This window comes from Pleuronectes platessa, chromosome 6 (assembly GCF_947347685.1).
Source record: "Pleuronectes platessa chromosome 6, fPlePla1.1, whole genome shotgun sequence".
Classification (NCBI taxonomy): domain Eukaryota; kingdom Metazoa; phylum Chordata; class Actinopteri; order Pleuronectiformes; family Pleuronectidae; genus Pleuronectes; species Pleuronectes platessa.
This window is the reverse complement of record NC_070631.1, coordinates 12,360,000-12,386,405: the sequence shown is the minus strand read 5'-3', so window position 1 is coordinate 12,386,405 and position 26,406 is coordinate 12,360,000. Positions and strand designations below refer to the sequence as shown.

Genomic DNA, 26,406 nt, shown 5'->3' with positions numbered 1-26,406 from the left:
CGCACAAATGAGAAATAGAATTTGAAAGCATATTCCGTATCCAGACCAGTGCAATAGACATATCTTCCTGAAAGTTAATTTTTTACTTACTCAACTTGTCATCTACAGTAATCAAACAGACTCCCGAGATTAACATTCACTCTGGCGAAAGAAAAGACGAAGCAGAATAAACTCAGAAAGCCACACAAGATACTTTCTAACAAACAAATACAAAAAATCTGCTATAACTTCAAGTTTTTCACTTTAACTCCTGCTCAGCTCCGGGTTTTTACCTTGAGAAACTAGAACGACGACAAAGTTGTGTTTGGTTTATGGTGTGTGTGTGTGTGTGTTTGGAGGGCGTGTAAGCTGCAGGCCGCTGTTATCCAGAGCCATCAGACAGGGGGCTGATAACCTCTGGTGGTGACCAGGGGAAAATATCAGGAAGTGCTGCAGCTGCCTGCATTTTGGGCAGCTCCTATCACTTCAGCTCATTTTGTGTTCTTACGGTGACGATTAACTCAGTGTTGACTCATCGTACAGCTCGAGATCATATTTATGAAATGTGAAGTTGTGCTTCGATGTCATTATGGTGCAAACAAAGTTTTTAAAGTGTAAAAGACGAGGGCCTGATTGTAGTGGACGGTGCAGCAGAATACAGATGTCTCAGCTAAAGCCACATCTGCCCTGTTGTCTTTTTAATCCGTTTCGTAATGGGATTCCTGTTTACATAAATTTGTATATGAATATAATGAAAGTATTTACTTTATTTAATGTTTCTGTTTGAATATATTAGACAAATCTGAAAAGGGACGCATCGGTACAGGCAAAGACCACAGACACAAAAAGAGCTTCTGTGTTCAGTTGTTTTTATTTATTTGGAAATATCTATTGTTTAATTTTTGTATCGACATTTATTTATATATGTGTGGCTTTACGAAGATTTTCAACACATTTAAAAACACTGTTACTAGGAACGTCGCACTGTTATAACGTGCATGTGAAAGCGTTTTGGGAATGAATTCAAACTGACTGACGATATGTGTCTGGTGTGGTGGTTTAGGAAATGTTATAATTTGTTAAATATGAATAATACAGACATTCACAGTGCATGAACACTTTATTTTAGTATTTCTGTATCTCTCTCTCTCACACACACACACTCTCTCTCTCTCACACACACACACACACACACACACACACACACACACACACACACACACATAAAAAAGTTGTTCACTTCATAATTTAAATTAAAAGAATTGTCTAAAAGTTCAATTTGATATTTTACAATTTGAACAATTGCTTTTCCGCCCCTTATCCAATCATGACTTATTACATCATAACTTTATCCAACGTGACGGTCAAGTTCAAATCGTAGTATCCGTGACGCAAAGGCTTTTCTAAAGGCCTACGCGCCAGTTTGCGAGGTTTTATTTGCATACATACACACAACTTACTCAGATTGACCGACTATAAATGTATATTATACGTTTTATGTATAAATACAATTGTTTAACTATTATTATTTCCAGATAGATGTCGATTATCGTAATCTTTTGAAGTAAACAATTCATATTTGATCTCCTGGTGTTATTCGTGACACGCGCCCGCATTAAATATCATGTGCTGTTGTAAACAGAGATCAGCCTAACGTTTCACCTTAAACGCTGCCACTTCTGTGGGTTCTTTAGGTTTCCCTTGGTGGTTTGTTTTCCATGAAGGAAGCTTTAAGAGGGGCTGCACAGGGCTATAACTGTGGCAACCTGCCCGCAGAGAATCAAAGAGAGAAAGGGGAAGAAAAGAAAAGCCCTTTGTTTGGTCTATTACCCTGTCTGGACAGGACCAGTGGATTCCAGGAGGGTCATTTCAATATCGAGCAGACAGTGTACTAGGCAGTGACCTTGACAGTGCTATGTGCTCGCTTTGCAAACTACCTTTTTTCAACTGCAGATTTTCATTTGTTTCCTCTTCTTTTACTGAATGAGAGCACAAGGCCCGAAGCCTACACATGACATCATCGCCGGGTGAAAGATGCACTGAACAGACGAGCGGTTGTGTGAATGTGAAATGCGGATCTGTGTGCGAGCAGTGGGATCGGAGGCGTGGAGAGAGAGACGAGGCAAGGAGGCGCAACACATGGCCTCTTTCCCCCCCTCCCTGAGGTAAAGAAGCCTGCACGTTACTCACACCACGCTCACGGTAACTGTTAGAATAACACGAAAAGCCGTGAAGCGACACCACAGACACCCCAGTTCTCCCAATCACACCGGGGGCACATGATATCACGCTGCACCGGGCTGACGCAGCGTTGCATTGCGGGGGCTGACTAACGAGATGCGAGAATGTGCAGTGAAAGGAGAGGCACTGGGTCCAGGGAACAGGATGAGGCTGCAGCGGATCCCTGAGAGCCTCTCCGGTGCACACATATGATATCTCTTCTTTCTATTTAAGGCGAGAGCGAGGCCTGCAGCCTTTGGGTTAAATAGGATATACGGCGACGAGTGACGGACGCTGCGATCAAATATCGTCTGACTGGCAAACTGTTCCCAAACCAATGTTTAAATGAATGCTCATGTTCTCACATAACACTTCATCGGCAATTTTGTGGCACACAACTAACGCCATTCAGCACGCATGTAACGAGCTGCACTGATCCTGTGTCCCTCCTTGATACTAGCTGTCAATTCATGAAATCAGTCTTTTTATTCTGTTCTATAGATTTATCAGTTAATCAGCTGTTTTGTTTTCAGGGTGATGATTTTAAATCAGAGAGGCAGTTCAGAACGTATCCACATTATTTTATAAGCCCTGGGCTGCCTTCACTTTCAGCTGCTTCAGCCTGAGAGACTATTATATGTTTATCAAATTTTATTTATATAAATTTCACCTCCTTCCATTTATTTAAACTGAGTATTTGAGTTCAATATCAAGTTCAACGTGAGTCTGTCTGAACTTGAGTAGATTGACGGCGACGTCCGTGCACGTGTCCCTGGGTGTTTATGTATTTATATATTGTTTTTATATTTTTATATTTTACCTTGTTCCAATTCCGTGTCATTGCTGAGTCAAACAATTTGTCCTTGATGTACTTTTTTTTAAGAGCCATAATTTGAGACACTAGCAGCTCGCCTCTGCTGAGTTATGGCAACTTTTTCAGATCCATAAATTGATTTTTGTCCTCCTTATACGTAGCCTGGAGTGGATAGCGGTAAATTAGGAAATTTTATAAAGGGGGAAAGGGGGGATTTGCAAAATTGTTGCCTCGCTGATTATACTGTAGAGCAGCTATAAACCCCTTGGAAAGTCCTGCGAGATGTATTTTTTCAATTAGGGAGTGTAGCTTGTGAACCCGGGAGAGGAATGCAAAAAGTATAGGTCAGTCATAAGACTATGAGGATGATGGTTTGCCAGTTTTGATGAGCAGAGACCACATTAGAAATTCTTGCGCCAGCTGTTGGCAGCGTGCCCGAGTCTTCTGCATATTATGATATTAACTTTTTCGCTGTGGCGGAGTCTTGGAGAAGTTGCATTTTGTCTTCCTGTCTCTGGTTTTTGGAGCAAGGCCTCTATTTGCGAGAACAGGGGATGGCCGCACTCTGACATATATATTTGTTCAGGGTCTTCAGAAGCGCGTCTACAAATCAACTAATTAGTGTGATATAAAGCAGAGAGACTCTCGGCCGGATGAATCAGTTAAGTGCCCTCTGATATCTTGTAAAATCCATATAAAAGAATTGCGAGAGGTATAACAATCCCACCAGAGTTTGGCTGCGAACGTTTATTGGAGGTATCTGTTAAAGTTGCTCATGTGAGGTGTACTCGAGAATATTAGGTGAAATATACCCTCTTAAAGTAACCTTGTAGAATACCCGTCCTCTTTTTACAGAGCCAGTGGCTTCAACCTGCTGACCCCGTTACTGTAAATATGAGGAGAGTGCGGCAATGAGCATCAGTCTTTTCTTAAAACAAGCTTGTAAAATTGGGACATCACAGCTTTATGTGACGTGGGATTCAACCATAATTTGCTGGAAAACAAGTTATCATTTGTGGCCCCATGATCCTTCGAGAAAAAAAAAAGTTTTCATAAGAATTGGTATTTAAAAAACTTTTGCCAGCTTATAAAGATATTAAACGAGACCATGGACAGTTCCAGGAGAGGGGAGCGGAGAAGCAGCCTGGGCTCCTGCTGGACCCAGCACGAAAAACACAAGATTCTCCATTTTTAATAAAAAGGTTTATAATATTTTTAAAAAGCGTATAAACCTGTAATACAGGAGTTAATGTTTTGTTTTGTTTTGTCAGAGAGGGACCGAGTGGGTGGTACCATGTGTAGCAGAAATTGGCCTGAGCACGTGGTTTGAGGTGGACCAATCAGGCGCCCCTCCAGGTTTAACTATGTTAAATGTCAGATTGCAATAAACTAGAAGCTGTTGGTCGGGCCCGCGGAAATGGGCGAGCATAATCTCCTTAATCCAGGGTTTGTGGGACCTTTGGTTAACATCCACACTGGAGACACCTTTTACTTTCCGAATTTTAGAGCCTCAGGGGGACAACTGGCGGGGCTACCGTCTCTCTCCTACCCGAGAAGGGACAATGTTTGCTCCCTCCCGTGGAATCCTTCGGAGCCGTGCAATGGATACTCTCAATCCTACTTTAGCAGCCCCGTGTCTATTAACCCATCTTTCAATCGGTCGTGTGAAATCAGCAGACCAGAAGAGGGTAAATGTTATTATAACAACGGCAGCGGGAGCAGGGAGACCTGCTCAGGTGGCAGCAGCAGCCTCAAACGGGAGGACAGGGCGAGAGACACATCATCCCTAACATCCGAGCACGGGATGCACAGTGGGATTGGCAACACAGCCGCCTTCTCCAAATACGATTACGGGACCGAGCAGCTAACGCAAGATCCGCCATCCTGTCAGTCAATGGAGTCCGACTCCAGCTCCTCTCTGCTCAACGAGGGCAGCAAGCCTTCATCCAGCGACACACAGACCCTGGTGTCACCGGGAAGCCATGCAAGCAACATAGCCGCAGGCGGAGGTTAGTGCTGTTGTTTTTTTTTCTTTACCACTGTGATTTTCGAGCGCATGTGAATGTTATTTATAAGAAAGCTGCAGCTAAATGTTTCACTCGCGGTAAAAAGGAGTCAGCAGAGCTGCTTGTGTTGATGCACAGCTTGCAGCCTATAGATTAGCCTGCAGGGTACTTGCGTGGTGTGCAAACGCCACTAGGGGTTGCCCTAAAATACTCCACACGCCATGTGGCTGTGTACAGTTATCATAGAGCGTATGCCATCTTTCGAATAAACAGTCAGCCATGTCATTGCATTTCTATATCTTAGATAAGACTCCTGTGATACGGGCATCTGTCGATGGTTGATATCGGTGAATGTATTGCTGCACTTTGTATATACACAAATTAGGGCAGTGATTTAAAGGGGGGGGTGAGCCGCTTTGCTTGACTGCATCGAATAGGGAGAGTTTTCTTTTTAGTGACTCGTAAACCGAATTAATATCTGTCGCTGTGTACTCAACAGTCATTTAATATGCTCTGAAACTCGCAAATAAGTAGGGGTATTCGTAAGCACGGCTTAATTATCGCGTTAATGCTACTTTAACAGCAACAATAAAACTTCCTGTGACACAAACCACTGTATGCTCGTGGTATTATTATAGAAGAGGCTGGAAAAATATATAATGAACACTTGCTATTGAAATATGTGCAAGAAAAAAATTATAAAAACCCTGGACTGGCCCTGTTCATCCGGGAAATTGTATTTGAGATCAGATATGTCCATGGCAGCCCAGGGGGGAGGGGGGGAGACCACAACAAATCCAATTTGGTTGTGTGTGGAGGAAATGACAGCTTCCATGGGCGTCAGTTTGATGAATCCTAATGTCAAGCAGAATGTGGGATCCTCTGCAAAACGCAGATCCCCCTCTAGCTTAATGAAATACTTTCTGTATTTACAGACCTACAGCAACTGGAGAGACTCCGTGTTGTATCGCTATAATGTCATTTGAACCAGGAGAGATCATTTTCTGATTGCTCTCCGGTCTAACGCTAAATTGAATCCCAAATTCACTTCAATCAAGTGGCCAAGCTTTCCTCTCCACAAGTGACGCCCCTGCAGGCTCCTCATAACCTTGGAGGTGACCGTGATTTTGCTACTGTGGTGACTAATCCGTAGTTTGCTCCCCCTCTGCATACCCCCCCCCCCCCCCCCTTCAACCCTGCCCTACCCCACCCGACCTTCCTCCTCCCACTCCTCCAGGTGCCCCGTGGTACCCGATGCACACTCGGACCAGAAAGAAGCGCAAGCCCTATTCCAAACTCCAACTGGCCGAGCTCGAGGGTGAATTCATGCTGAATGAGTTCATCACCAGGCAGCGGCGGAGGGAGCTCTCCGACCGCCTGAACCTCAGCGACCAGCAAGTCAAAATCTGGTTCCAGAACCGCAGGATGAAGAAGAAGAGACTCATGCTGAGGGAGCAAGCTTTGGCCTACTTTTAGAGATGCGGCAGAAGGTGAATCGATAGGCAGTAAAAAAAGCCCAAAACCTTCTACGCTCCCTTAGGTCTTCTTTCAATGCATGCACTCAATCTATCCATCTTTTCAATTGCAGGCAATTCCTACCACATTTTCTGATAGCCTATATATATATTTTCTCTTAAAGGTGCGGGCTTACACACACGCCCAGAAACAAGCCACTATCGGTCATTCAAAGCTATTCTCAATGAGACTTTCCTCATGTTTGGTATTATCGCACAAAAGAAGCTGTGAGAACTGTGCAGGAAGCATCTCTTGGTTTTTCTGGCAAGAGATTAGTCTACGCCCAAAATGCAAACCATGCAAAATGTGTGTTGCTCAGATTTGGGAATAAACACACAATGACAGAATTGTTGAGTTCCCTTTTTAGTCAAATACAAATAATGAGGCAGCGGGACCACTTGGTTAAAATCTCCAAATAGGCCTAAAAACATAACAGTGAATTCAGAAAGCCAGAGAAGCCTGGTGTGAGCCGCAAGCCGCGCAATAATATCTCTGAGGGTTTATGAAGAACAATCTCGCTCCCATAGTTGTTTCAAACTTCATCTTGCACCATGCACTGGTGCAAGAGGAGCTTCATCCTTATTCCCTCTCCATAGTTTTCGTCACACGTCGTGGGGCACGTTCACGGTCACGGGCAGGAAGTCTGGGAGTCTGCGTGAGGAGTGGGAGGACAAAAAAACAACAAAACAAAACCGCAACGTAATCTTTGTCCATCTATTTATGAGGGGCACATTGGATAACAATTGCCATGACTTTGTTCATGTGCTAACAAGTTTCTAAAGGTGATTCTCCGGCTTTTATCGCCCCTCAACGTGTCACAACAACAATCCCAGAATCCTGCATGGGTTGCATTTCTTTACACGAGTGAGATCACCGTTTGAATACGGTTTTGAGCTGCTATTAAAAAGACCCACGTCCCGATTGTGAAAAAAAAAAGGAAAGTATATTTTACAATAAACTCGCTATGGATCTATAAAGAAAATATTCAACAGTGTTAAGTATATTTTAGACCCCGCTCGGTTAAACCAGGAAACTGCCCAACGCTGCAGCTGCGGCGAGGGGGAAAAAGCGTTTTTAGGCCTAAAAGAACATTTCCCGCAACTTGGTGCGAAGAAAATAAATATGTAGAAGATTTAAAACACTTAATTATAGGCCTGACCGTGTGCTCCCTTAATTCGGGACGAATGCAATTATCTGTCATGTATAATGAGTAAGCTATAGCAGTGAAAAGTATTTGCAGCATGTTATTGATGTGAAATAGTTATAAGTGGTGTTCTGCGGGCCACTTTTTTTTATACTTTCCCCCCCTGAACAAATGAAAAGCGAACAAAACCCTTAAACATTTCAGATACAAACCTCTATAAAGAATGTATTAGTATTATTATTGCTATTATTATCATTATTAATATTATAATAGTGGAAGGACGGAGGGCCTATTGGGCCTACGTAATGTACTTGCTCCGCGCAATGTCCTCAATGTCGTCCCTTCCCTTACCTTGTACTCGTGTATAACTTTGTAAAATCAAATTACACATGTTACTATTCGCATCCTATTTTGGGATCCTTATCAATATGTAATGGTGCGTTATGTTATTGGTCGTCTTGTACAATATTGCATTCCATAGCCTATTTGTGGTTGTATGGGTTGGAACTGTAGGCCTAAATATATCATACTGCCAAGAGTGCATAGAAGAAGTGGTATGCAAGAACTTTTACCATACATGTCATTTAAAGAAACTCTGTTTGTAGTAGCTGTTTGTTATCGTTCCTTTATTTTGTCCCTCACTGCATTCCCTTCTTTGCGCTTGTAAGGATTGCTACATTGTCTTGTAAAAGTAATAATGATATGAATGTATATGCGTAAGGTCTTCAATAAACAGAATACTGAAGTGTTTATTGGTGTTACCTCCGTCTGTCACCGGGTCGCTCCTCCGAGTGTCCCGCTTTTAAAAATCAGGTTTTCTAAGGGCTGACTGGTGGGATTCTTTTATTGGATGTGACCTGCGGGCTGACACAGTTTAAAAAGTACACGTGTCCACCGCAGTGAAATCAAGATCTGAACATTAATGGGACATTTGGTCGCATTTGAGAGGGTGTTTTGTTGGCACATAATTCCAGGGTGCTGTGAACTCTAAGCAACAGGACCCCACGCAGGTTGGTCTTGTTATATTAAGGCCGCTCTGATATAAAGGTGGACTATAGGTGTTAGGGCGCTCCATGCAAAATGGCGGCCAGATATATTCTAAAAGCCACCTTACACTGAACATAAATCCTATTTGAGAGAAATCTGAGACGCTTTATACAGCCACCACACAACAACCAGACTACATCAGTTATAGACAAGATTTTATTTTACATTTTTTTGTGGTTTCCCTTGAAGTTCGACCTAATCAGTGTCACTGGTATGCTACAGGCCTATAACGTCCCAGCTAAACACGCAATAGCTCTGTAAAGCAGTAATAGGGTTACACCCCAGTGCTCCATAGTCAAACCTCCCAGACTGGCTGTTCATCCCTCTCTCTGGTTTGCATTAGGGGATTGGGGTTTATGAATACTCACACACATCAGAATAGAATTGGGCTTTTCTCAAATAGCGTACATCTTTACAAACCACAAAGATGTGTGTACAATAAGCACGTCTAAAATACAAAGGACTCTCCCTGCTGGTAAAGAAGTGTAAAGCAATGCAGGGCGGCGTGCAGTGCTTTTCTTCAGCAGCTCACTAAACAACCATCAGGGCGTCCTGTCCACAGCAGCTTCCAGTCTCCAGTTAGGTGATGTGTGTTCACTGGAAACTGTGGTGCTGTCTCCATGTTGAGATCACATGTTGCCTTTTCAGTGAACTGTGCACGGCCACTCCTGCAGCCGACCCAATGAAAGGCCTTCCTGAGTTAGCCTGTCCAGGATCTCAATATATATAAACACACATGTAAGATGACGTTTACTCAATTGTGCTCCTCACAATCCTATCTTACTAACGATCACTTAAGATCATGAATTAGAGGATCAGTTTTATTATCATTGGACAGTGATGTCTGTGGTTGTATGAAAACCTTGCTGCAGTACTCTCCTCTGTCTAATACAGCATGCTGTTTCTGCAGCCTCTCATATTTGTGCCATTTTCTTCTACTGCAAAGACGCAACTCCCCCGGTTAGATTGATCATATCTTGTACCATCATTCCTATATATTCGTCAATATAATGTTTACATGATGCACAATTATTGGTGTGTTACCTACACATTGTGAAGAATAATATAAGAGCAATAAGCTGTGTATATGTGGCAAAGGGCCGTCTGGCCGCGCTGCTATCCGATCGCAATACAATGCGCAAGTTTGCAGATATAAAAACGGACATGATTATAAATACTGGCTTTCAAAATAACCTGTGTAAATATTCTAAACAAACCAAAGATTCTGTTAAAATTGTTAGAGCATACAATACGCGTCTAGTCGGAGTGTGACTTGATATAAATGAATGAGACCCGCTGGTTTTATGTTTTCGGGAAAAAGCACTCCATGTACAATTACGCATTTGTTTAAAATGAGGTTGGAGAAACATTTCGACTGAATCTCTCCGCAGAATTGTGAACATGCGTATCAGTCATAGTAGCAACTGGGTCTGAATTGTTATATCCGTATCATAAGACAAATGCATGCGTAATGTTTGGATATGTATCCATTTTACGCACACACAAAAACAGGCCTGTGAACACGTTAGTATCAAGGGCTGATGCGAAGTATATACCAAGTAAGTTCACTAAGTATTTTCTGCCATATGCGAGAAAAACAAAGACTATGAAATAATACTGGGGAGATCTTAAATTGTGTGTATTGAATTTGATCCTCCACAGGACATCATTCATAACTACTCCAATCTTTTTAGCCTATCAAACGCGCTGTTGACCATGAGAGGAGATAAACTAATGCCTTGTGTTTGTGTGTTGCCTTGTTAACGGGCTTAGAGGAGAATAATAGATGTAAAATACAGCATGACTGTTTTCACTCTTCTGCAGAATCTCCACTGTTATTTGCAAAAAAACAAAAACAAAAATCTTTATGGTCTGATATGCTCCAAATGTTTTTAGATCTTTTTTTAAAAAGGCTTCAGGATAAATTGCACATACGCGCTGTTGAAATTTAACCAGCAGCGAGTGCAATAACTTAATTAGGCTGAATTATTTATTTTTGCGGTTTTATTTGGATGTGAGCTTGTAAAAATGCGAACAGCAAGCATGCGATGAGGAAAAGAGAAAGCAGATACAACCCAGGATCCCTCTCGGATAAAACAGCAAAATAGATTTGCTCTCAACTGAAGAAAGTATAAAGTGACATTTACAGCAGCGACTATTAATTTTGTTCATACAAATGTGTTTTCATGTGTGAGACGTTGAAGCAAAAAATCAGAACAACGACATTCAGGAGGCAAAACAGGAATCCTGATATCCGCCATTACACCATGATGCAAACAGTATAGTTTGTGTTTGCAGACTGGTTTGATGGTTGCTGTGTAAACCGTGTGATCGTTTGTTTGAATAACGTGACAGTCTGCTCTATGGACGGTGCCGAACGCACATGCGAGCATGTAGTTTTAACTTGAACTTCAAACCAGGCGTATCTGTTGATGTTATGCGGGACTTTTCTGTGTTGCCTGTTTATCCGGGTATGTCTCTCCTGTCTGCAATTTTTTACTGACAAACATGTTTGTGCGTTCACGTCCAGAAAACTACTAAATATTTGTTTGCGTCTTTACCTACCAGCCCCTGTCCTTCTTTCAAAATGTAAAAAGTCCTCAGTGTGAGGCGGCTCGTGTTAGTTTGCACATCCTCGCCTCGTACACATTTGAATTGTTTATAATTCACTTTGCACACAGGAGATTCAGGGAGAATTAAGAATAAATGCACAACTGCAGACAACCTCTAGATATTTTGGATTGTAAACTGGGACGAGATCTCCGTGGGCTTTGCAGGTCTTCTACAATAGGTCTTTCACTGCTCTTGAGCACTTTTGACTTTGAGACTGGCTAAATCTGTTTATGGCGGCCTGTCTCCGCGTCCCAAAGGTCAGTGAGCTTCACAGTGCCCTTCGCAGAGAACTTGTGTGGCATGCGGTCTACGCCCCCGCCACCCCTCTGCCGTTTATGGTACGAAGCTGGCCAGAGAAATGGAAAGCCATGTTATTCCTACTGAAGTGCGCGCGGAGTGTGTGTGTGTGTGTGTGTGTGTGTGGATGTGCGTGAATTTTAAAGGACTGTTGGTGTGATATAGAAACAAAGCATAGGTGGGATTCTCGACGTGAAAGCTCCGTATCGTCAGTCCTCTCCCAGTTGATATATATTGATTTTGATATGATTTGAAATGAGTTCTCTATGAGCTCTGTTTGTCTTCCTGATATGTTCCTGACTGTCAATTTGTTTTTCGATCGCATCGCATGTCCAGCGACCCTTATTACGGATTGTGGAGGTTTCATTGCTGCCTCGAAAGAGGCGGATTCGTCTCAGACCACTTGTCCCTGATGGAAAGAGAGACAAACACCTCAGAATTCCCGTTCAGATTGATGATACGATCGCAAATCAGTAGCCAATCGTTGTTATTTTGCTGTCATTGTTTAGCCAATTATAGCATCACTGTTATCTCTTATTTCGTATGAATTCTTTTTACAGCTCAACGTAAACATAGTGTACGACATTTGTCAGCAACAGAAATGATATTCTGCTCAGTTATATTTATTTTGTTATTTAACCTCCGTTTTATAGCATATTTTACTCCATGTTTTCTCTCCTACCTACTATATATAGAGTATTTGTCTTAAATGTTGAGTATTTTGGAGGCGGACTGTCCAGGCCGATGCTTGGGCCCTAACGGACTCACTGAAGGTCAAGTATGCAGCACAGAGCTGCACATCTGACGCTGTGTGCTTAAAGCTCTTGCCATTGTAGATGGAAAATCCTGTCACCTGTTTGAGTGTGTCCAGTATTGGTTCGGTGCACATGCAGTGCTGTCTAAACTATGTCTTGTTTTTCTAATATGAATATAAATGTTTTTATGTGCAGTTTCTCTGTGTGTTTAAAGGTCTGGACTCTGAAGAAAAAGCGCTTGGAAAATGTGCAGCTCAGACGGCAAAGTAAACATGAGCACTAAGTGTTTGAGCAGGCATTTCAGAGATATCTGAGTCTGTAGCGTAAAGCTCAGAGCGTCTATTTGTGTGCACATACTGAGTCGCTTCCGTGCAAGGCCATAGCAAACTAAAATAATGCATTTTGACCCCCGGTGCGAAAAGAACCAAGTGTTGTGCGTTTCGCCTCAATGGACACAAATGTTAAAAATATTTGCTGAATTCGCACTAATTCCAGTTATTATGGCAAATCAATTTCATGAGATTTCATGCACTTACAATCCATTCCGTTCGTCACCTGGTTGTGCCCCTGCATGCAACAAACATAACACTTTATCCAACAGGACTCTGTTCACAACAGACAAGATTTTTCCAAATAATTAACGAAATAGCATCAAGTGATACGCCTGCGTCAAACTTTGTCAAATTAAATCGGTATAATTACTGCACATACGAAGGTTATGTCACTACATGATCAGTGTCAGATTTAGTCACGAATGAACTTTTGTTACAAAAACTAACTAAATTATCTGTAAATCATCATATTTCAAAACAAACCGCTGCGTAATGGTTCGGAAGTCGTGCGTAATTTTCTGCCGTCTTGTGCGTAATTAAAAAAACCAGAGCTATTTATTCATAATGGTCAAGGCTGATTTGTGTTTAAACACTGGGCAAATTATCCCCGCTTATTTCCAAATGTGATTCTTATTAAGTCCGGTGTTCTTTAGAGGTATGCAGGCTGCGACTAAAAATCTATTTTTTAATATATCGGCATGTCCATCGCCACAAAATTGCCTCCACAAAAATGCTCTCTATTCATTTTGTTTACTTTAATCAAATTGGAGCAAATTATCCAACTGGAGCATCATTTTAATTCATCTAAAAATGATATCCAAAGATCTCTTCGGTGCTTCCTGTTCCTCTGCTCAAATCACTTCCGGATTTTTCCAGGACATCTAAATAACACACAGGAGCTGGGCCCAGCAGTCAGCACTGGACTGTTTCTCGTGATGTGATATCATTTAATACTTCTAATAAAAAAGTTAACACATTGTTGTGAAAGCTTTATGTGCTGGTGGTTGAAAGAGAAATACACTCTGGAGATTGCTCTAAATGTAACAATAACACACATCCTTATCTTGTAAGCCATTGTTGTCACCACAAACCCTCCACGCTCGGTGCATTCACAGAGACCTCAGTAAAAAAAAAAGGAAAAAGGAAACAAGGCTCTTTAGTGTTGCTTGAAACTGTTCGCAACTCATGCGACCAGGTTTAACTGCCCGACTTACATCCAATTAAACCTATCTAGGCCATGAGGGGACAGTAATATGATTGCAGGCTTCCCACATTTAGCCTTGACATCAGCTAACTGTGCAGTAGTGTCTTGGTGAAGTGAGCCCATTGAGTGTGTGTAAGCTTGTGTGTGTGTGTGTGTGTGTGTGTGTGTGTGTGTGTGTGTGTGTGTGTGTGTGTGTGTGTGTGTGCGTGTGTGTCTGCGTGTTTGGTCGCTCTTGTGTCATTTGGCACAGGATTTATCTACCCGAAGCCAAAACACTGTAATATTTAGGTGCGCCATTTTTTTAAACTGAGAGTTCTTCTTAACAAGAGGGTGACACCTAGGTTAACCATTGTAATTATGGTGCTTGGTGTCAATACATAGCTGGAATTCCTCGGACACAGTTGTAAAGTCAAAGCTCCAATAGTGATATTTAGGCGTAAAATGGCCAATGTTGACAACACCTTTTGGCTTTAGGAACGCCACAGAACTTGTTGACTATTATTTAGATTATTGAAACCTGATGTATAACATTATATGTCGTTGTATTAATTCCTCTAACACAGAATGAGCATTGGGATAATAACTACAGATTCCCTTTGCGTGCAAACTCTGCATATGCTTAGCCTGTTCATTTGGTGCAACCAATTCAGCCTTTCCTGGGTCCTACTGCTAGCGGAATATCAGCTGCTTGTGACTCGTCCATCCAGGGAGATAAACACATGGTAAACCTGATTCTTTGACTGTTGTTCTGGGCGCTCCGAGGCTAGAAACTGCAGTGTTTAAATCCTCGGAAGGAGAATATTGCCAAGTGATGGACGCTTACTGCTCATATTCTGTCACATTATGACAAATACTGCGACCTCAACGCAGCCGGGAGTGCTATTTCCCATTTCTTTAAACGCCTCAATTCCTCCTGTGTGCTGTGGACTCTTTTAAACCCTCCTTTTTTCGCTTCTTCACTTGTCTTGATAAAGAAGCTCTAACTTTTAAACTTTATTCATGCATCACTTAGTCACACACACACATTACTTATTTACACCCGTGTTAAAGTGCATCATTGAAATGAATATGTCGAAGAAATGATTTGACAATATTGTTTTGGGCTGTCGTCTATTGCCTGATGAAAGACGAGTTTGTAGCTTTACTGTTTATTGTCGTTCTTTCTGGCCTGCAGATCATATTACGATCGGAGTAATGTTGACGCACGGGTACGTTTTAAATGTCGCAATTCATGAACGATTATTATTAAGCATCATGTTGCGGCTTTTCAGATTGTAGAAATTCATCCTCAAATATAAGTCCTGTGTTTTATCCTTTGATTCCAGGCCGCTGTGTATATTTCAAACAGATAAATTGGACAGTGACATTTTAATGTGCAAATTATTATTATTGTTATGCAAACTGCGCAATACTATTGGTGAGGCATGTGTCGAGCATGTGTCCATACACGCTACAGGCCAAGATGTTTATATCTCCATAGCTACGGTTGTTCGTTGCAGTGGCTGCACTTCACGAGGCACAAATAAACTTACAAATTCGTGCATTTCCATAGTTAATCAAGCTCCGTTATTAGGACTAATTTAAAGGAAATATTCAAATGTTTCAGTCAAATTACAAAAAATGTCGAAACGCAAAATTGGAGGCTTTTCCTTGTATTATCTAAGGCATTAATTCAGTGCGTTCCCGACACGGACCGGTAAACTCCAAGTGCAGCGAAACGCTTTCTGCTGCTCGGTGTGAAAAACTCAGCGCACCAGTGCAGAATTATCTCGTCGCTTAAATCCAAATTCCTGTCATTCTCACCGTTTATGGTTTTCTATAGAACAAAGGAATTTAGCGTTACTACAGCCATTCGGAGTTTTATGGTGGACGGAGAGAGAATTTTAGTGGTCAAATTCAAGTGCTGTGTCTGGACAGCTGTCTGCTTTCTTTGTACTTGGATGCAGGATGCATCATGTGAGACAACCTTTTGTCTGTGGCCTAATAAACAAGCTAATGCCAATGCCACCTTCTTCTTCTTTTTTTTTCCACAATACGCCTGGACTCTTATGTCCAAACAGTTCTGATGATGCGGCTTGTTCTTGCCCTCGCTGTTTTAGGGGCACCACAAAAAAAACACTCACTTTGTTTTCCATTATTGGCCCACAACACAGGTGTCCCATACAGGCCGGTTCGTAATAGAGCGATGGCGTTATTGGGATATTGGATAATAATTCAAGAGTCTATTGCAACATTTAGGAAGCAGCCTATAATCATAAACAATGGGCCATCATATTAATTTCACCATGTGATAGTATCAGTTAGTCTATAAAGAGTCCTATATGGCCCTCAACAGTACAATTAAAAGTTTACAATGACGCAGGAAAGAACACGCAGGCGCATCTTTTCTCCAAACCATTCATTTTATTGCATTTTGTTGAGAGAGAAAAAAAAAGTCCGGACTACACGTCTTTTCTTTTTAACATTCACTCACAGATAAATGTCGACATTCGGCTGGAGAATAAAATTATCACAGCCGCTTGGAACATCAGCTGGGACTTATTTTATTTTAGAGGGAAACGTCGGATACGTTCACGCTGCCTGGTCAATATGCCCAGTGTGAGAGGGGCCTGTGAGCTGCCGTTTACAAGAAGAGTAATTGTGGCTCTGCTTTTAAGATTAACATTAAAAAAACTGCAACCCAAAATATCTGATATGATTGACAGGTGATTTAGATATTATATCCCAAAACATGTGTTTCTATATTTTACAGAGAGGCTCAGGCGTTGCGGGGGTGATCTTGGTGATGTTGTCAATAAACACTCAAAACTGGAATAAAGCTGACATCATCAGTATGAGGGGGGATAATAATAATAATGTTTGTTTTTTTGCTGAGTTTGTGTTCGTGTGATTAAGGCACATTTTCTCTCCCACTGGGGGAGAAGCTCTTTATTCAGGGCTTCAGCTGCAGCAGTATTCCCACCATGGAACTCCAGGAACTTGGGTCTTGAAATGCGCAGTTGTCCTTCATGGACCCTGTCATGATCCAAAGTCAAAGGGAATAATGAGAGTGGGGCCGATGACTTTAGCTGCTTCAGTCAACATGTGTGCTGTGCTTTCTACTGTGCCTCAACGGGCGCTCAGCTGCAGCCTTACAGCACAATCGCAGTCGTCCACCGATGATCCTGCTTTTCTCATTCTCCATCTAGGGAAAGAGAGAGAGAGAGAGAGAGAGAGAGAAAATAAAAGAGTTACCACGAATAAAAGCTAAATGAAATGGATGAATTGATATGTTGCATGTTTCTAACCAGACGAGCCCGGCTCATCCAGAGCCCTGTTTGATAATCACGTGTGCAGCAGATTTATGTAGCCACTATATTCAAGAATGGAAAGGGGGGGATCAAAAGAGCTAATATAACCCCTATGAAAAGATCTCCTGCATATTCAGAGATCACAAAATGTCCTGTGGAGTCTCAGAGAGGAACACGACTCATTCACACTTAAACTTTTTCTAAATGGTGAAACGATGAATGAGCTCATGGGCTTTGCTTTTCAACAGATTTATACCTTATTGGGCGTATCCTCGTTTCTTAATGCAGATTTTGTTCTGCATGCAACAGTGTCAGTAATAAAATAAAAGCACCTCATCCTGTGATTAAAATGGTATCAGTACGTGTGGGTGAACATAATTGTAAATAATCATAATAGGCTATATTAGTGGTAATAATATGAATTATTATTATCTTACCTGTTACTCTCGATAATACTATGAAATACGTGCCAGTGGGTGCACTCTGCAGCTTGTGCTATGCCTGTTTAAGGAGCTGGAGCTGTTTAGCTAGCCTGCCAGCAGCTCATAAACATAAACACACACAGCAACATATCTCTCTAATTGTCATAAGGCAGCAAACAGGAATCTGTTACTGGTTTTCCTTGTGCGCCTGTGGTGTTCGAGAAATATTCGTTTGAACCTCCTCGATCTTACCTAAAGCCAACCACTCCTACACATCCAACTCTTCCAAATTGATATATGACAATATCTACTTTCGATCACGTGTCTGCGGGGCGACTTAGACGGATTGCGCGTCATCTCGCCTTCCCAAATTTCCCCCTTCTGCTGCAGCTCGTATCCAAAACATCTATCTATAGTACGGAGTACGAGAGAGAGAGAAAGATGTTTAACTCTGTGAATCTGGGCAACTTCTGCTCCCAGACGCGCAAAGACCGGACATCCGAGTTTGGGGACAGGACGGGCTGCGCGTCCAACATCTACCTCCCCAGCTGCACCTACTACGTCCCCGAGTTTTCTGCCGTCTCCTCGTTTCTTCCACAGGCCCCGTCCCGGCAGATCAGCTACCCTTATTCCACAAACCTGTCTCAAGTGCAGCCGGTACGGGAAGTTTCGTACGGCTTGGACGCTGCCAGCAAATGGCACCACAGAAGCAACTATGCATCGTGCTACTCGGGAGAGGATCTGGTGCATAGGGACTGTCTTCCACCATCCACCATGACAGAAATGCTTATGAAGAACGAGAGCGTGTACAGCCACCACCATCACCATCACACCCACCCGGGCTCCAATCACCCCTCCACAGGTTTTTACTCCGGCGTGGGGAAAAACAGCGTCCTCCCGCAAGGTTTCGACCGCTTTTTCGAGACCGCGTACTGCAGCAGCACGGACAATCAGTCAGACAATTGTTTACAAAAGGGCGAGGGGGGAAAGCTGGACGGCGACTCTGAGCAGGAGCAGCCGCCGCCACCCGCAGCCTCGGTACCCGGAGCTCCGGAGCAGGAAAAAGATCCGGACGATGAGGAGGAACATACAAATTCGGGCTCATGCACGTCTTCTTCCGCGACAACCAAGGACGGCACCGCCAGCAAGAGCAGCCACTCGAGTAGGTATACCGAAGCTGTAAAATGGGGGAAGGTTAAGGGGACTAGCCCGGTGTTTTGTCGGTCAGATTTTATGTGGAGTTTTATAAGCATTCAAAGGATTTTATTATAACCCTACAAAGCTCTTTCTTGCAACGGGAAGAATTTTTACGATGGGAAAGCGCTTTGAGAAAAGGGGGATGTTATACACAGCCGCCTCTATGGTGAGAGTCTGTGAAATTTTTAAGAGAGAGCTATTGTGACAAATGTTAACTTTGATCGTGAACTTGCGTTAGGAATTTTAAGGGATTTTCTCGTTGGGCTGTCGAGAGTAAAAACCAATTGGGCAGAACATTGCTTTTGGCGTCTTGTGAAATTTTCGTTTAGCACTGGGTTTGCCCGCAAAAGACATGCTGCACAGAGTATTACACACTTTACGGTTAAATGTGCCTCTATCTATCTATCTATCTATCTATCTATCTATCTATCTATCTATCTATCTATCTATCTATCTATCTATCTATCTATCTGTCCATGTATCTATCTATCTATCGATCTATCTATCTATCTATCTATCTGTCAGTCTGTCTGACTATCTCTCTATAGAAATATTAGAACCGTTTCATCCATAAACAGGCAGAAACTAAATCAACCAGGCTTACTCTGCCTGCATATAATGCACAGGTCTGCACATTTTTACAATTGCCTCAATGACCCCTGATAAAAGCTGAAATTCAAATCTAAATTTTACATTTCACCTGAAGACTAATGCTTTGCATGCAGTCTGTCAAAATGGTGATTTGAATCACTCGCATGAATTAAATCAATCTGCTTGATATAACGCTGGGATTGTCATTATTGCAGCACACAGCTCTTATTTCTGTACACTGCCTTAGCCCATGCAGACAGGCTGTAGATACAAGCTAGCTCAAGCTCATGTTTGTGCCTCTTGCACACACACACACACACACACGTACACACACACACACATGCACAGCGAAAAACCCAATAAAATAAATAATCATCTTCCCCAGTCACCTGTTTGATAGTAAGTTATTGGGCCATAGAAGTCTGCAGAGGCCACTGCAAAACATGAGCAACGCATTTCAGCCCACTGCCAAAAGATTGTGTAAATAGTTAGTTTAGCTCCAGAGGAATGTGACGCACATAATGCGGTGAAATACTTCTGTTGTTGTATATTTATAAGAGATAAACACGTACTTAGAAGCTGTAAGTTGATATTATTTACACCGAGCGATTCGGATATTTAACACTCTTTATGGCTGGTTTATCTGATGGCCTCAGTTGGGCTACAACTGCTGGATGAATGTTGACTGAAATGGGATCATTACTGATGCCACTGAAACGGAATTCGCTCGCCACCCCAGCTCCAAAGAGTTTCTGTCCAATGTGGCACTTGTTATTATTATTATAAATTCATCTGATATTATTGCTGGTTTTGTCTCTCATTTGGCACCCTGATAAATAATTGTATATTAAAATAAACCCTTTTTCATTTGGTCTCCCGCAGGCACTCCGCGCACAAGGAAGAAGAGGTGTCCATACTCCAAGTTTCAGATTCGAGAGCTGGAGCGGGAGTTCTTCTTCAACGTTTACATCAACAAAGAGAAAAGGCTTCAGCTGTCCCGAATGCTGAACCTCACCGACCGCCAGGTTAAAATTTGGTTTCAGAATAGAAGAATGAAAGAGAAGAAGCTGAGCAGGGATCGCCTGCAGTACTTCTCTGGAAACCCCCTCTTGTGAGCAGGAGCAGAGAGTGTCACAGTGTTTGTTCGGTGACATGAAGGCCTCCTCTAATCTCACTGAGGGCATCACCATTTTCTAAAGGAGCCCATATCACCAACAGTGCAATGTTAAAAGTGGACAGTGGGAGGAACAGGCCAGCATGGGATAAAGTCGCCATTTTCTTATTACCCTGCGGGCGGCGAAGAATTTCTAGCTGATCCCCCCCCCCCCCCCCCCCCCCCCCTCCAGAAAGGCCTACGTGGTTAGAATAATCATTTATATGCTGTTCTTGAATATGTCCTTCTATTTATCACGATTCTCCATTGTGTTTATTCTATTGTTCATATAGACATATTTGTTAATAATATCAAATGTATCAAAAACCAGTTTGAATCCTTCTCGCGCGGACAACTCAGCGCTCTCTCTCTCACTCCCCACTTCTTCCCTCTGGTCTTTGTATATAGCAAATCAGTATCTAATTATTTCTCAGCCAGAGTATATGAACAAGTTATAGAGGATCTCCAGGCTGCATTTTGTTTGCCAGTGAGAACTGTGACGTCCAATCTGTGAAAGTATAACCCCCCCTCCCTGTACAGAGTAGCCTATGCAATGTGCATTTCGTGACTGTAAATAGGCGTATGTTGAATTACCTTTTCCCCTCATCCCTGCTGCTTGCCCTTTTTCAATACAGTGCCCCCACAACTTTAAACAGCTTTAACACTCGTTAAATTATTTGCTTGAGACATTGGTGCTTTGGATTCCAGAGAAGAGGAGCAGATCGTCGGCCTGTGTATCATTAATATAATACCTATGAAATAAACAGAAACGTATAGGCAAAACTCCACGACTTTGTGCTTTTTGTGCTATTGTCACCATCACAACTACCTTTGCTCACGACTATTTATTCCGCACCGGGCGCAATGTTTACTCCGTGCGCCTTTGTCGTGACACAGAGGCTCTTTCTGTCAACAGCCACTTCTCACAACTGTGCGTATAAACTTACACACACACACACCACACTTGTACACTTTTTTTTATTTTTTTTGCTTTCCAGATTGTGTTAAGAGCCACTTCATGGTGATACACACATTTGCGTTTGTGGTCGATTCGGTGGCGGTTGTGAAACCGAGGTGTCGGCGGGCCTGCACTTGTTGGATTTGAGTCTAATTCCAGTTTGCACCACTCTGAGAGATCACGTTTGGACTTTTTTTTTTTCTTTTTCTGAGCGAGAGGTATTGAACCAAAATAGAGCCAGGATCTTAGAAATGTAGAGAAAGAGAGTTGGAAGAGTAACCTCTTTTAGTGCCCACTAAATGGAATCGCCACTCTTGTAGTCTAGACACAAGCCATAAAGACAGGGGCACTAAATGGCTATTTTTTTCTGTTAATTGCACCGTCTGTTCAGGGGGGAATGGCGTCCACTTGTGCAGTATATAGTAAACAAGTAAGACTGGATGTCCGAGGAGGTAAAAAAAAAAAGAAACTGGCCAGGAGGCTTCGACATGAACTCGGGTCTGTGTGTAGCCTGCTCACCCCAGCCCCTCTGCGCACTGCTGTCATCTCCATTCGTCTCATCTGAAAATTGGAAAACAGCCTTAAATCCATTCCTTTTTCAGAGAAGGATTTTTTTTTTAAACCTTGTGTAATTTGTATTGTTTTTTATTATTTATTTCTATTTGAATATCTGGCCTGTGGAAGATCTGGCGAAATGCAAATGCTTGCAGCTCTGTTGCGGCCAAACGTTTAAAAAGAATAGTGTATTTATCTGAGCTGACCCAAAACCTCATCCTGTCTCAACATATCACTTATGAATAAATAATTGTTGTCTAATTGGTTTGTGTGTCAGGAGGGAAAGGAAACCATAGTTGGCATGTTGTTGTTGTTTTTTTTCTTCCTGTGTGTGTGTTTCTGTGTGTGTGTGTAAGTGCAGCCAACCTCATGTGACCGCATGTGCATTTCGCATTGTGCTCCATTCGCACTCAGCATATGTGCATGATGATTGCACGTGTGCATTAACTAACTACAATTATAATTAAATGTAGTCTTTGAACTTCAATAATGTCAAGGCCTTCACCTTTAACCCGCTGCAATAAAGTGGAATCAAGGAGCCCCTTTAGCCCGGAAATGTGTGCAGCGGCGGAAAGGGCCAATGAGAGTGAGTGGGAACAGAAAATGGAATGTGTACAGAGATCAACTTTGACCCCCTCGCATTAAACTACAGCAGGTAACTTTGCCAGCTTTAGCACGCCCAGTAAATACACTTTATTGTCCTTGTAAAATGTATACGTTTTCACGCATGAGCCCTTTTAAAACAGGTTGGTATAAACTGTAAGACCTATATTTGTATTCATTTGAGAGAAAAAAACAAAAACACGTTGGTGTGTGTCTATCGCAGTTTGCCTGTCATAATGGGTGGTGCTTTTGGCCTGGGTGCAAACATCTAGGTTTGGATAGTGGGTGTGAGTCGGTCCATCCTGGGTATCCTATAGATGTGACTCCTGCTCGGGCTGTTTGTGACTCGAGGCGGGTTTACAATGCAGTAGCGTGGTTATGCTTTAACTCCAGTTGTTCGGTAAAGGTGAGGGTCACCAGGTTTAAGTCGGGATAAAGGTTAAAGTCTCGATCAGGGCTGAAACGGGTTTAATGTAAAGAAAAGAAATGAGAAAAGGGGGTGGAGCGTGGCGCGTTCCACTCGCCTCCACGCGCTTTTACGCACACGCATGGATGATATTAGCAGGGACCCGGGATGAATATTTCTCTGGACGGAATGAGATAAAGCCCAATTTGCATATGTCAGTGTTTTATCAGGAAGGACAGGGGGGCCGCTCTGACAAAAGAAAAAGCAATGCAACCGGAGATCAAGGCTATAGGAGCTCCTCTCTCGCCACACCCACCAACCTTGGCCCTGGGACGGTGACGTGGGTAATTTGTAGTTCTCCCCAACGCCGAACGTCACCAACGGAGAGCGCTGCAGAGGCTCCCCCCCTGCAAATGTTGTCCATCAGCCACACGGGGGCCGGCTGCTCTCCCGGCCTCTGCGCCGGTTCTGTTTCCTCAACGGATTCTTGAAAACGTTTCCTGAGATGGATGCCCCGGTGACATCAGAGTAGTAGGCTATTATTAGTCGTAGAGAGACATCCTCTTCCGTGATGCGCTGCGTGACAGGACGGTCCAGGCAGATCCGCTCATGGCTCGTGTCTGTGGCTTGTGCACTTGGGTGTTGTGCAGAAGGAAAATGGCGGTGTGTGTTTTATGAAGGGGGTGAGCCACAGGGGCGAGAGGATAAAAATCTATTGTGATTAATTTAGAAAGTAAAAAGAAAATTAATTCTTTCAATCTGAGGCTTTACTCTGAAGAATTATAAAACTTCGAAACGACCAATAAGATCAGATTTCCTTTTTATTTGGGGGAAGTGTATTGATAGTAAATAAATATTTTCCACTCGAATCCAGTAAAGTGTGTATTAATATTGACGTATATAATTTTATTACAGGCTTATAAACCATTATTTATTATAGTGAAAGATGGTAACACAAAGATTGACATCGTTCTTATAATTGCTGAATAATGCAAAAACGCATTATATTTTTCTTTGCATTAAAATTAACAGCACAGAAGAAAAAGAACAACTTGCAAAAAGTACAAAATGTGATGTGTATAAAAAATATCACTCAAGCTTACAGCTCCATACCAATGAAGATGCTTTTCAATTTGGTTCTGAACCATTTCCAAATATTTTGCTGCGCAAAAACTATTCAACAGTTAATTTGTTAAATGAGTTCGTGTTTTATCTTTAATTATGAAGTGACTGTAGGGGTATTCTAGTCCCCCCCCCCCCCCCCCCCCCCCTGCAAATGCTAATCAATTGGTTATAGGCTATTGGAGGGTTTTATACTACAGTAGGCTACTCACATCTCAGCACCTATCCTGTCTTACAGGCCCATAAAACAGCTCGACGCTGTAAAAACCAGTCCTGCTATTGCTGCAACAAAATAACTCTCAAAACGCTTCCCTTTACATTAGCGCATTTGCAGCGTACTATGTATTTATTATCGCCATGTACCGAGCTCAGGCTCAACAAAGTTTTCAGTTCGATTTGGCGGCTGGTGTGTGTGTATGTGTGTGTGTCTGTTTGCTGTGGTCGTCAGCGGCAATAATGTAATACTGCTGCACTTTGTCGGCGGTTGCCACTTTTGGTTTTTAATTAAGAACTTATATGATTCTGGCACGATAAATTTGCAGTTTCGCACGGAGTGGACAGCAGCATGACAGAGGACACAAAGCAGAACCTCCTCACATCCAACTGGAGAGACATTTCAAAGTGGCTGCCAGGAGCAGATTAGTTGTGTCGCCCCAGTGGCTCCTGATTAGTATAATAAGGAAACCCGCTAGCACGCCTTCTGGCCCGCAGCATTCAACACCCATACCTGTTTGCAATAATATAGCAGCCCCCAGGTTTGGAATCAATTGGACCACCATTTAGGGGCAAAGGTATGGGGTTATAGTTTAGACAAGTGTAAAGACCCTGATAAAATACAGTCTCAGTCCCCTCCGTGTGTGTGTGTGTGTGTGTGTGTGTGTGTGTATGTCTGACTGTGTTCGTGTGTGTGTGTGTGTGTATAGGCCCCTGTTGGTTACAAACTAGTGAGTACGTGTGAGAAGAAATCCTTGGAAGATTATCGCACACACACAGCAGCATTTACACACTTAAAAAAAAAGAACTCTCCTCACCCCATATTGAGAGTTAGTCTTCCTTAAAATTAAAATAGTTTGAATTAACCACAGAGAATCAACTGCAGAGAGCAAATAGCCGGACCTTGTATTAATGGATTTCGTTTTGGTTTTTATTTCAGACAAATAATCTGTGAACTGGAAACAGCAAACCAGAGCGTTTTTTCTAAAGCAGAAATATAAGCATGTTCAAGATGTACATTTTGGATTCGCCCTTTTAATCTCAATAATCCCTACAGGGATTTTGGGCGTAGTATAGTGCAACATAAAGTAGTGATGGTGTTTTGTTTACTACATCATTTCACGTGATTGTGTCATAATCCCAGTTGTACTTGCGTTGCCCAAAGCTCATTTAAATTAGTACGCGTCAAATCACGACAACTAACCTCAACTACTAACAACTGACTGAATCAAATTACTATTATTTAACATTATTTTCACGATGGTTCAGCTTGGGAGGCTACACCTGTAACACCGTGCACACCGTGTGTTCTGCCTTCACATGGAAACATTGTGTTACTGTGTCTGGTGTGTGACGTCCCAACAACAACAACAACAACAACCCCTCATCATTTCATTTCAGGACTGTGACGTCATCACAGTACAATTTTCTTGTTGCTATACCGGATCTCTGAGATGATAATGACAGGTCTGATCCACCGCGTGAAGGTACCAATGTTCTCCTGTTAGACACGAGCATTATGCAGGGCACGGTGCACATGTACATTTAGGCCTCAGTCTCATTTATTTTTATGTGTATGACTTTTTTTTTTTTTTTGTCAGCCTGAGTTGAAATAGCCGGCAGGCGAGTTTTGAATGTGTCATAAAGCAGATTTTTTCCGTGCGTGTCAGAGGTGCGAGTTGAGCTGTGCATTAGGTGTGGCTATTATCTTATCCTTACATGAGGCTGCGTGTGTGTGTGTGTGTGTTCGACAAAGATAGGGTATGGAAAGAAATATCCGTACTAATCCTTTATTCCAGTATTTTACTTTTCCTATAGGTACAAAAAAAACATTCAATCTTCAAACTGCATATTTTTCACGAATCACACAAAACGTTTCCTCTATTGATCCAGTTTTATTTTACTTTTACTGCTTCTAAAGTCTCCACACACAAAGAACCACATTGTCCTTCATTTAATACAAAAATCTC

General features: G+C 42.4%; 2 protein-coding genes across 2 annotated transcripts; both read left to right on the top strand.

Moving 5' to 3' along the window:
* The first annotated feature begins 4,430 nt into the window (after nucleotides 1-4,430).
* On the top strand, nucleotides 4,431-6,495 carry hoxc12a (homeobox C12a). Its single transcript, XM_053425301.1, has 2 exons — nucleotides 4,431-5,022; nucleotides 6,257-6,495. The coding sequence occupies exons 1-2, from the start codon at nucleotides 4,431-4,433 to the stop codon at nucleotides 6,493-6,495; spliced, it is 831 nt and encodes a 276-aa protein (XP_053281276.1).
* An 11,440-nt stretch (nucleotides 6,496-17,935) lies between these two features.
* Nucleotides 17,936-20,541, top strand: hoxc11a (homeobox C11a). The gene is made up of 2 exons (XM_053425236.1): nucleotides 17,936-18,800; nucleotides 20,309-20,541. The coding sequence occupies exons 1-2, from the start codon at nucleotides 17,936-17,938 to the stop codon at nucleotides 20,539-20,541; spliced, it is 1,098 nt and encodes a 365-aa protein (XP_053281211.1).
* Nucleotides 20,542-26,406: the final 5,865 nt, after the last annotated feature.

Coding starts and splice junctions, on each gene's coding strand:
- hoxc12a (XM_053425301.1), top strand. CDS start 4,431: ATGGGCGAGCATAATCTCCTTAATCCAGGGTTTGTGGGACCTTTGGTT. Junction 5,023..6,256: donor CAACATAGCCGCAGGCGGAG/GTTAGTGCTGTT, acceptor CCACTCCTCCAG/GTGCCCCGTGGTACCCGATG.
- hoxc11a (XM_053425236.1), top strand. CDS start 17,936: ATGACAATATCTACTTTCGATCACGTGTCTGCGGGGCGACTTAGACGG. Junction 18,801..20,308: donor CAGCAAGAGCAGCCACTCGA/GTAGGTATACCG, acceptor GGTCTCCCGCAG/GCACTCCGCGCACAAGGAAG.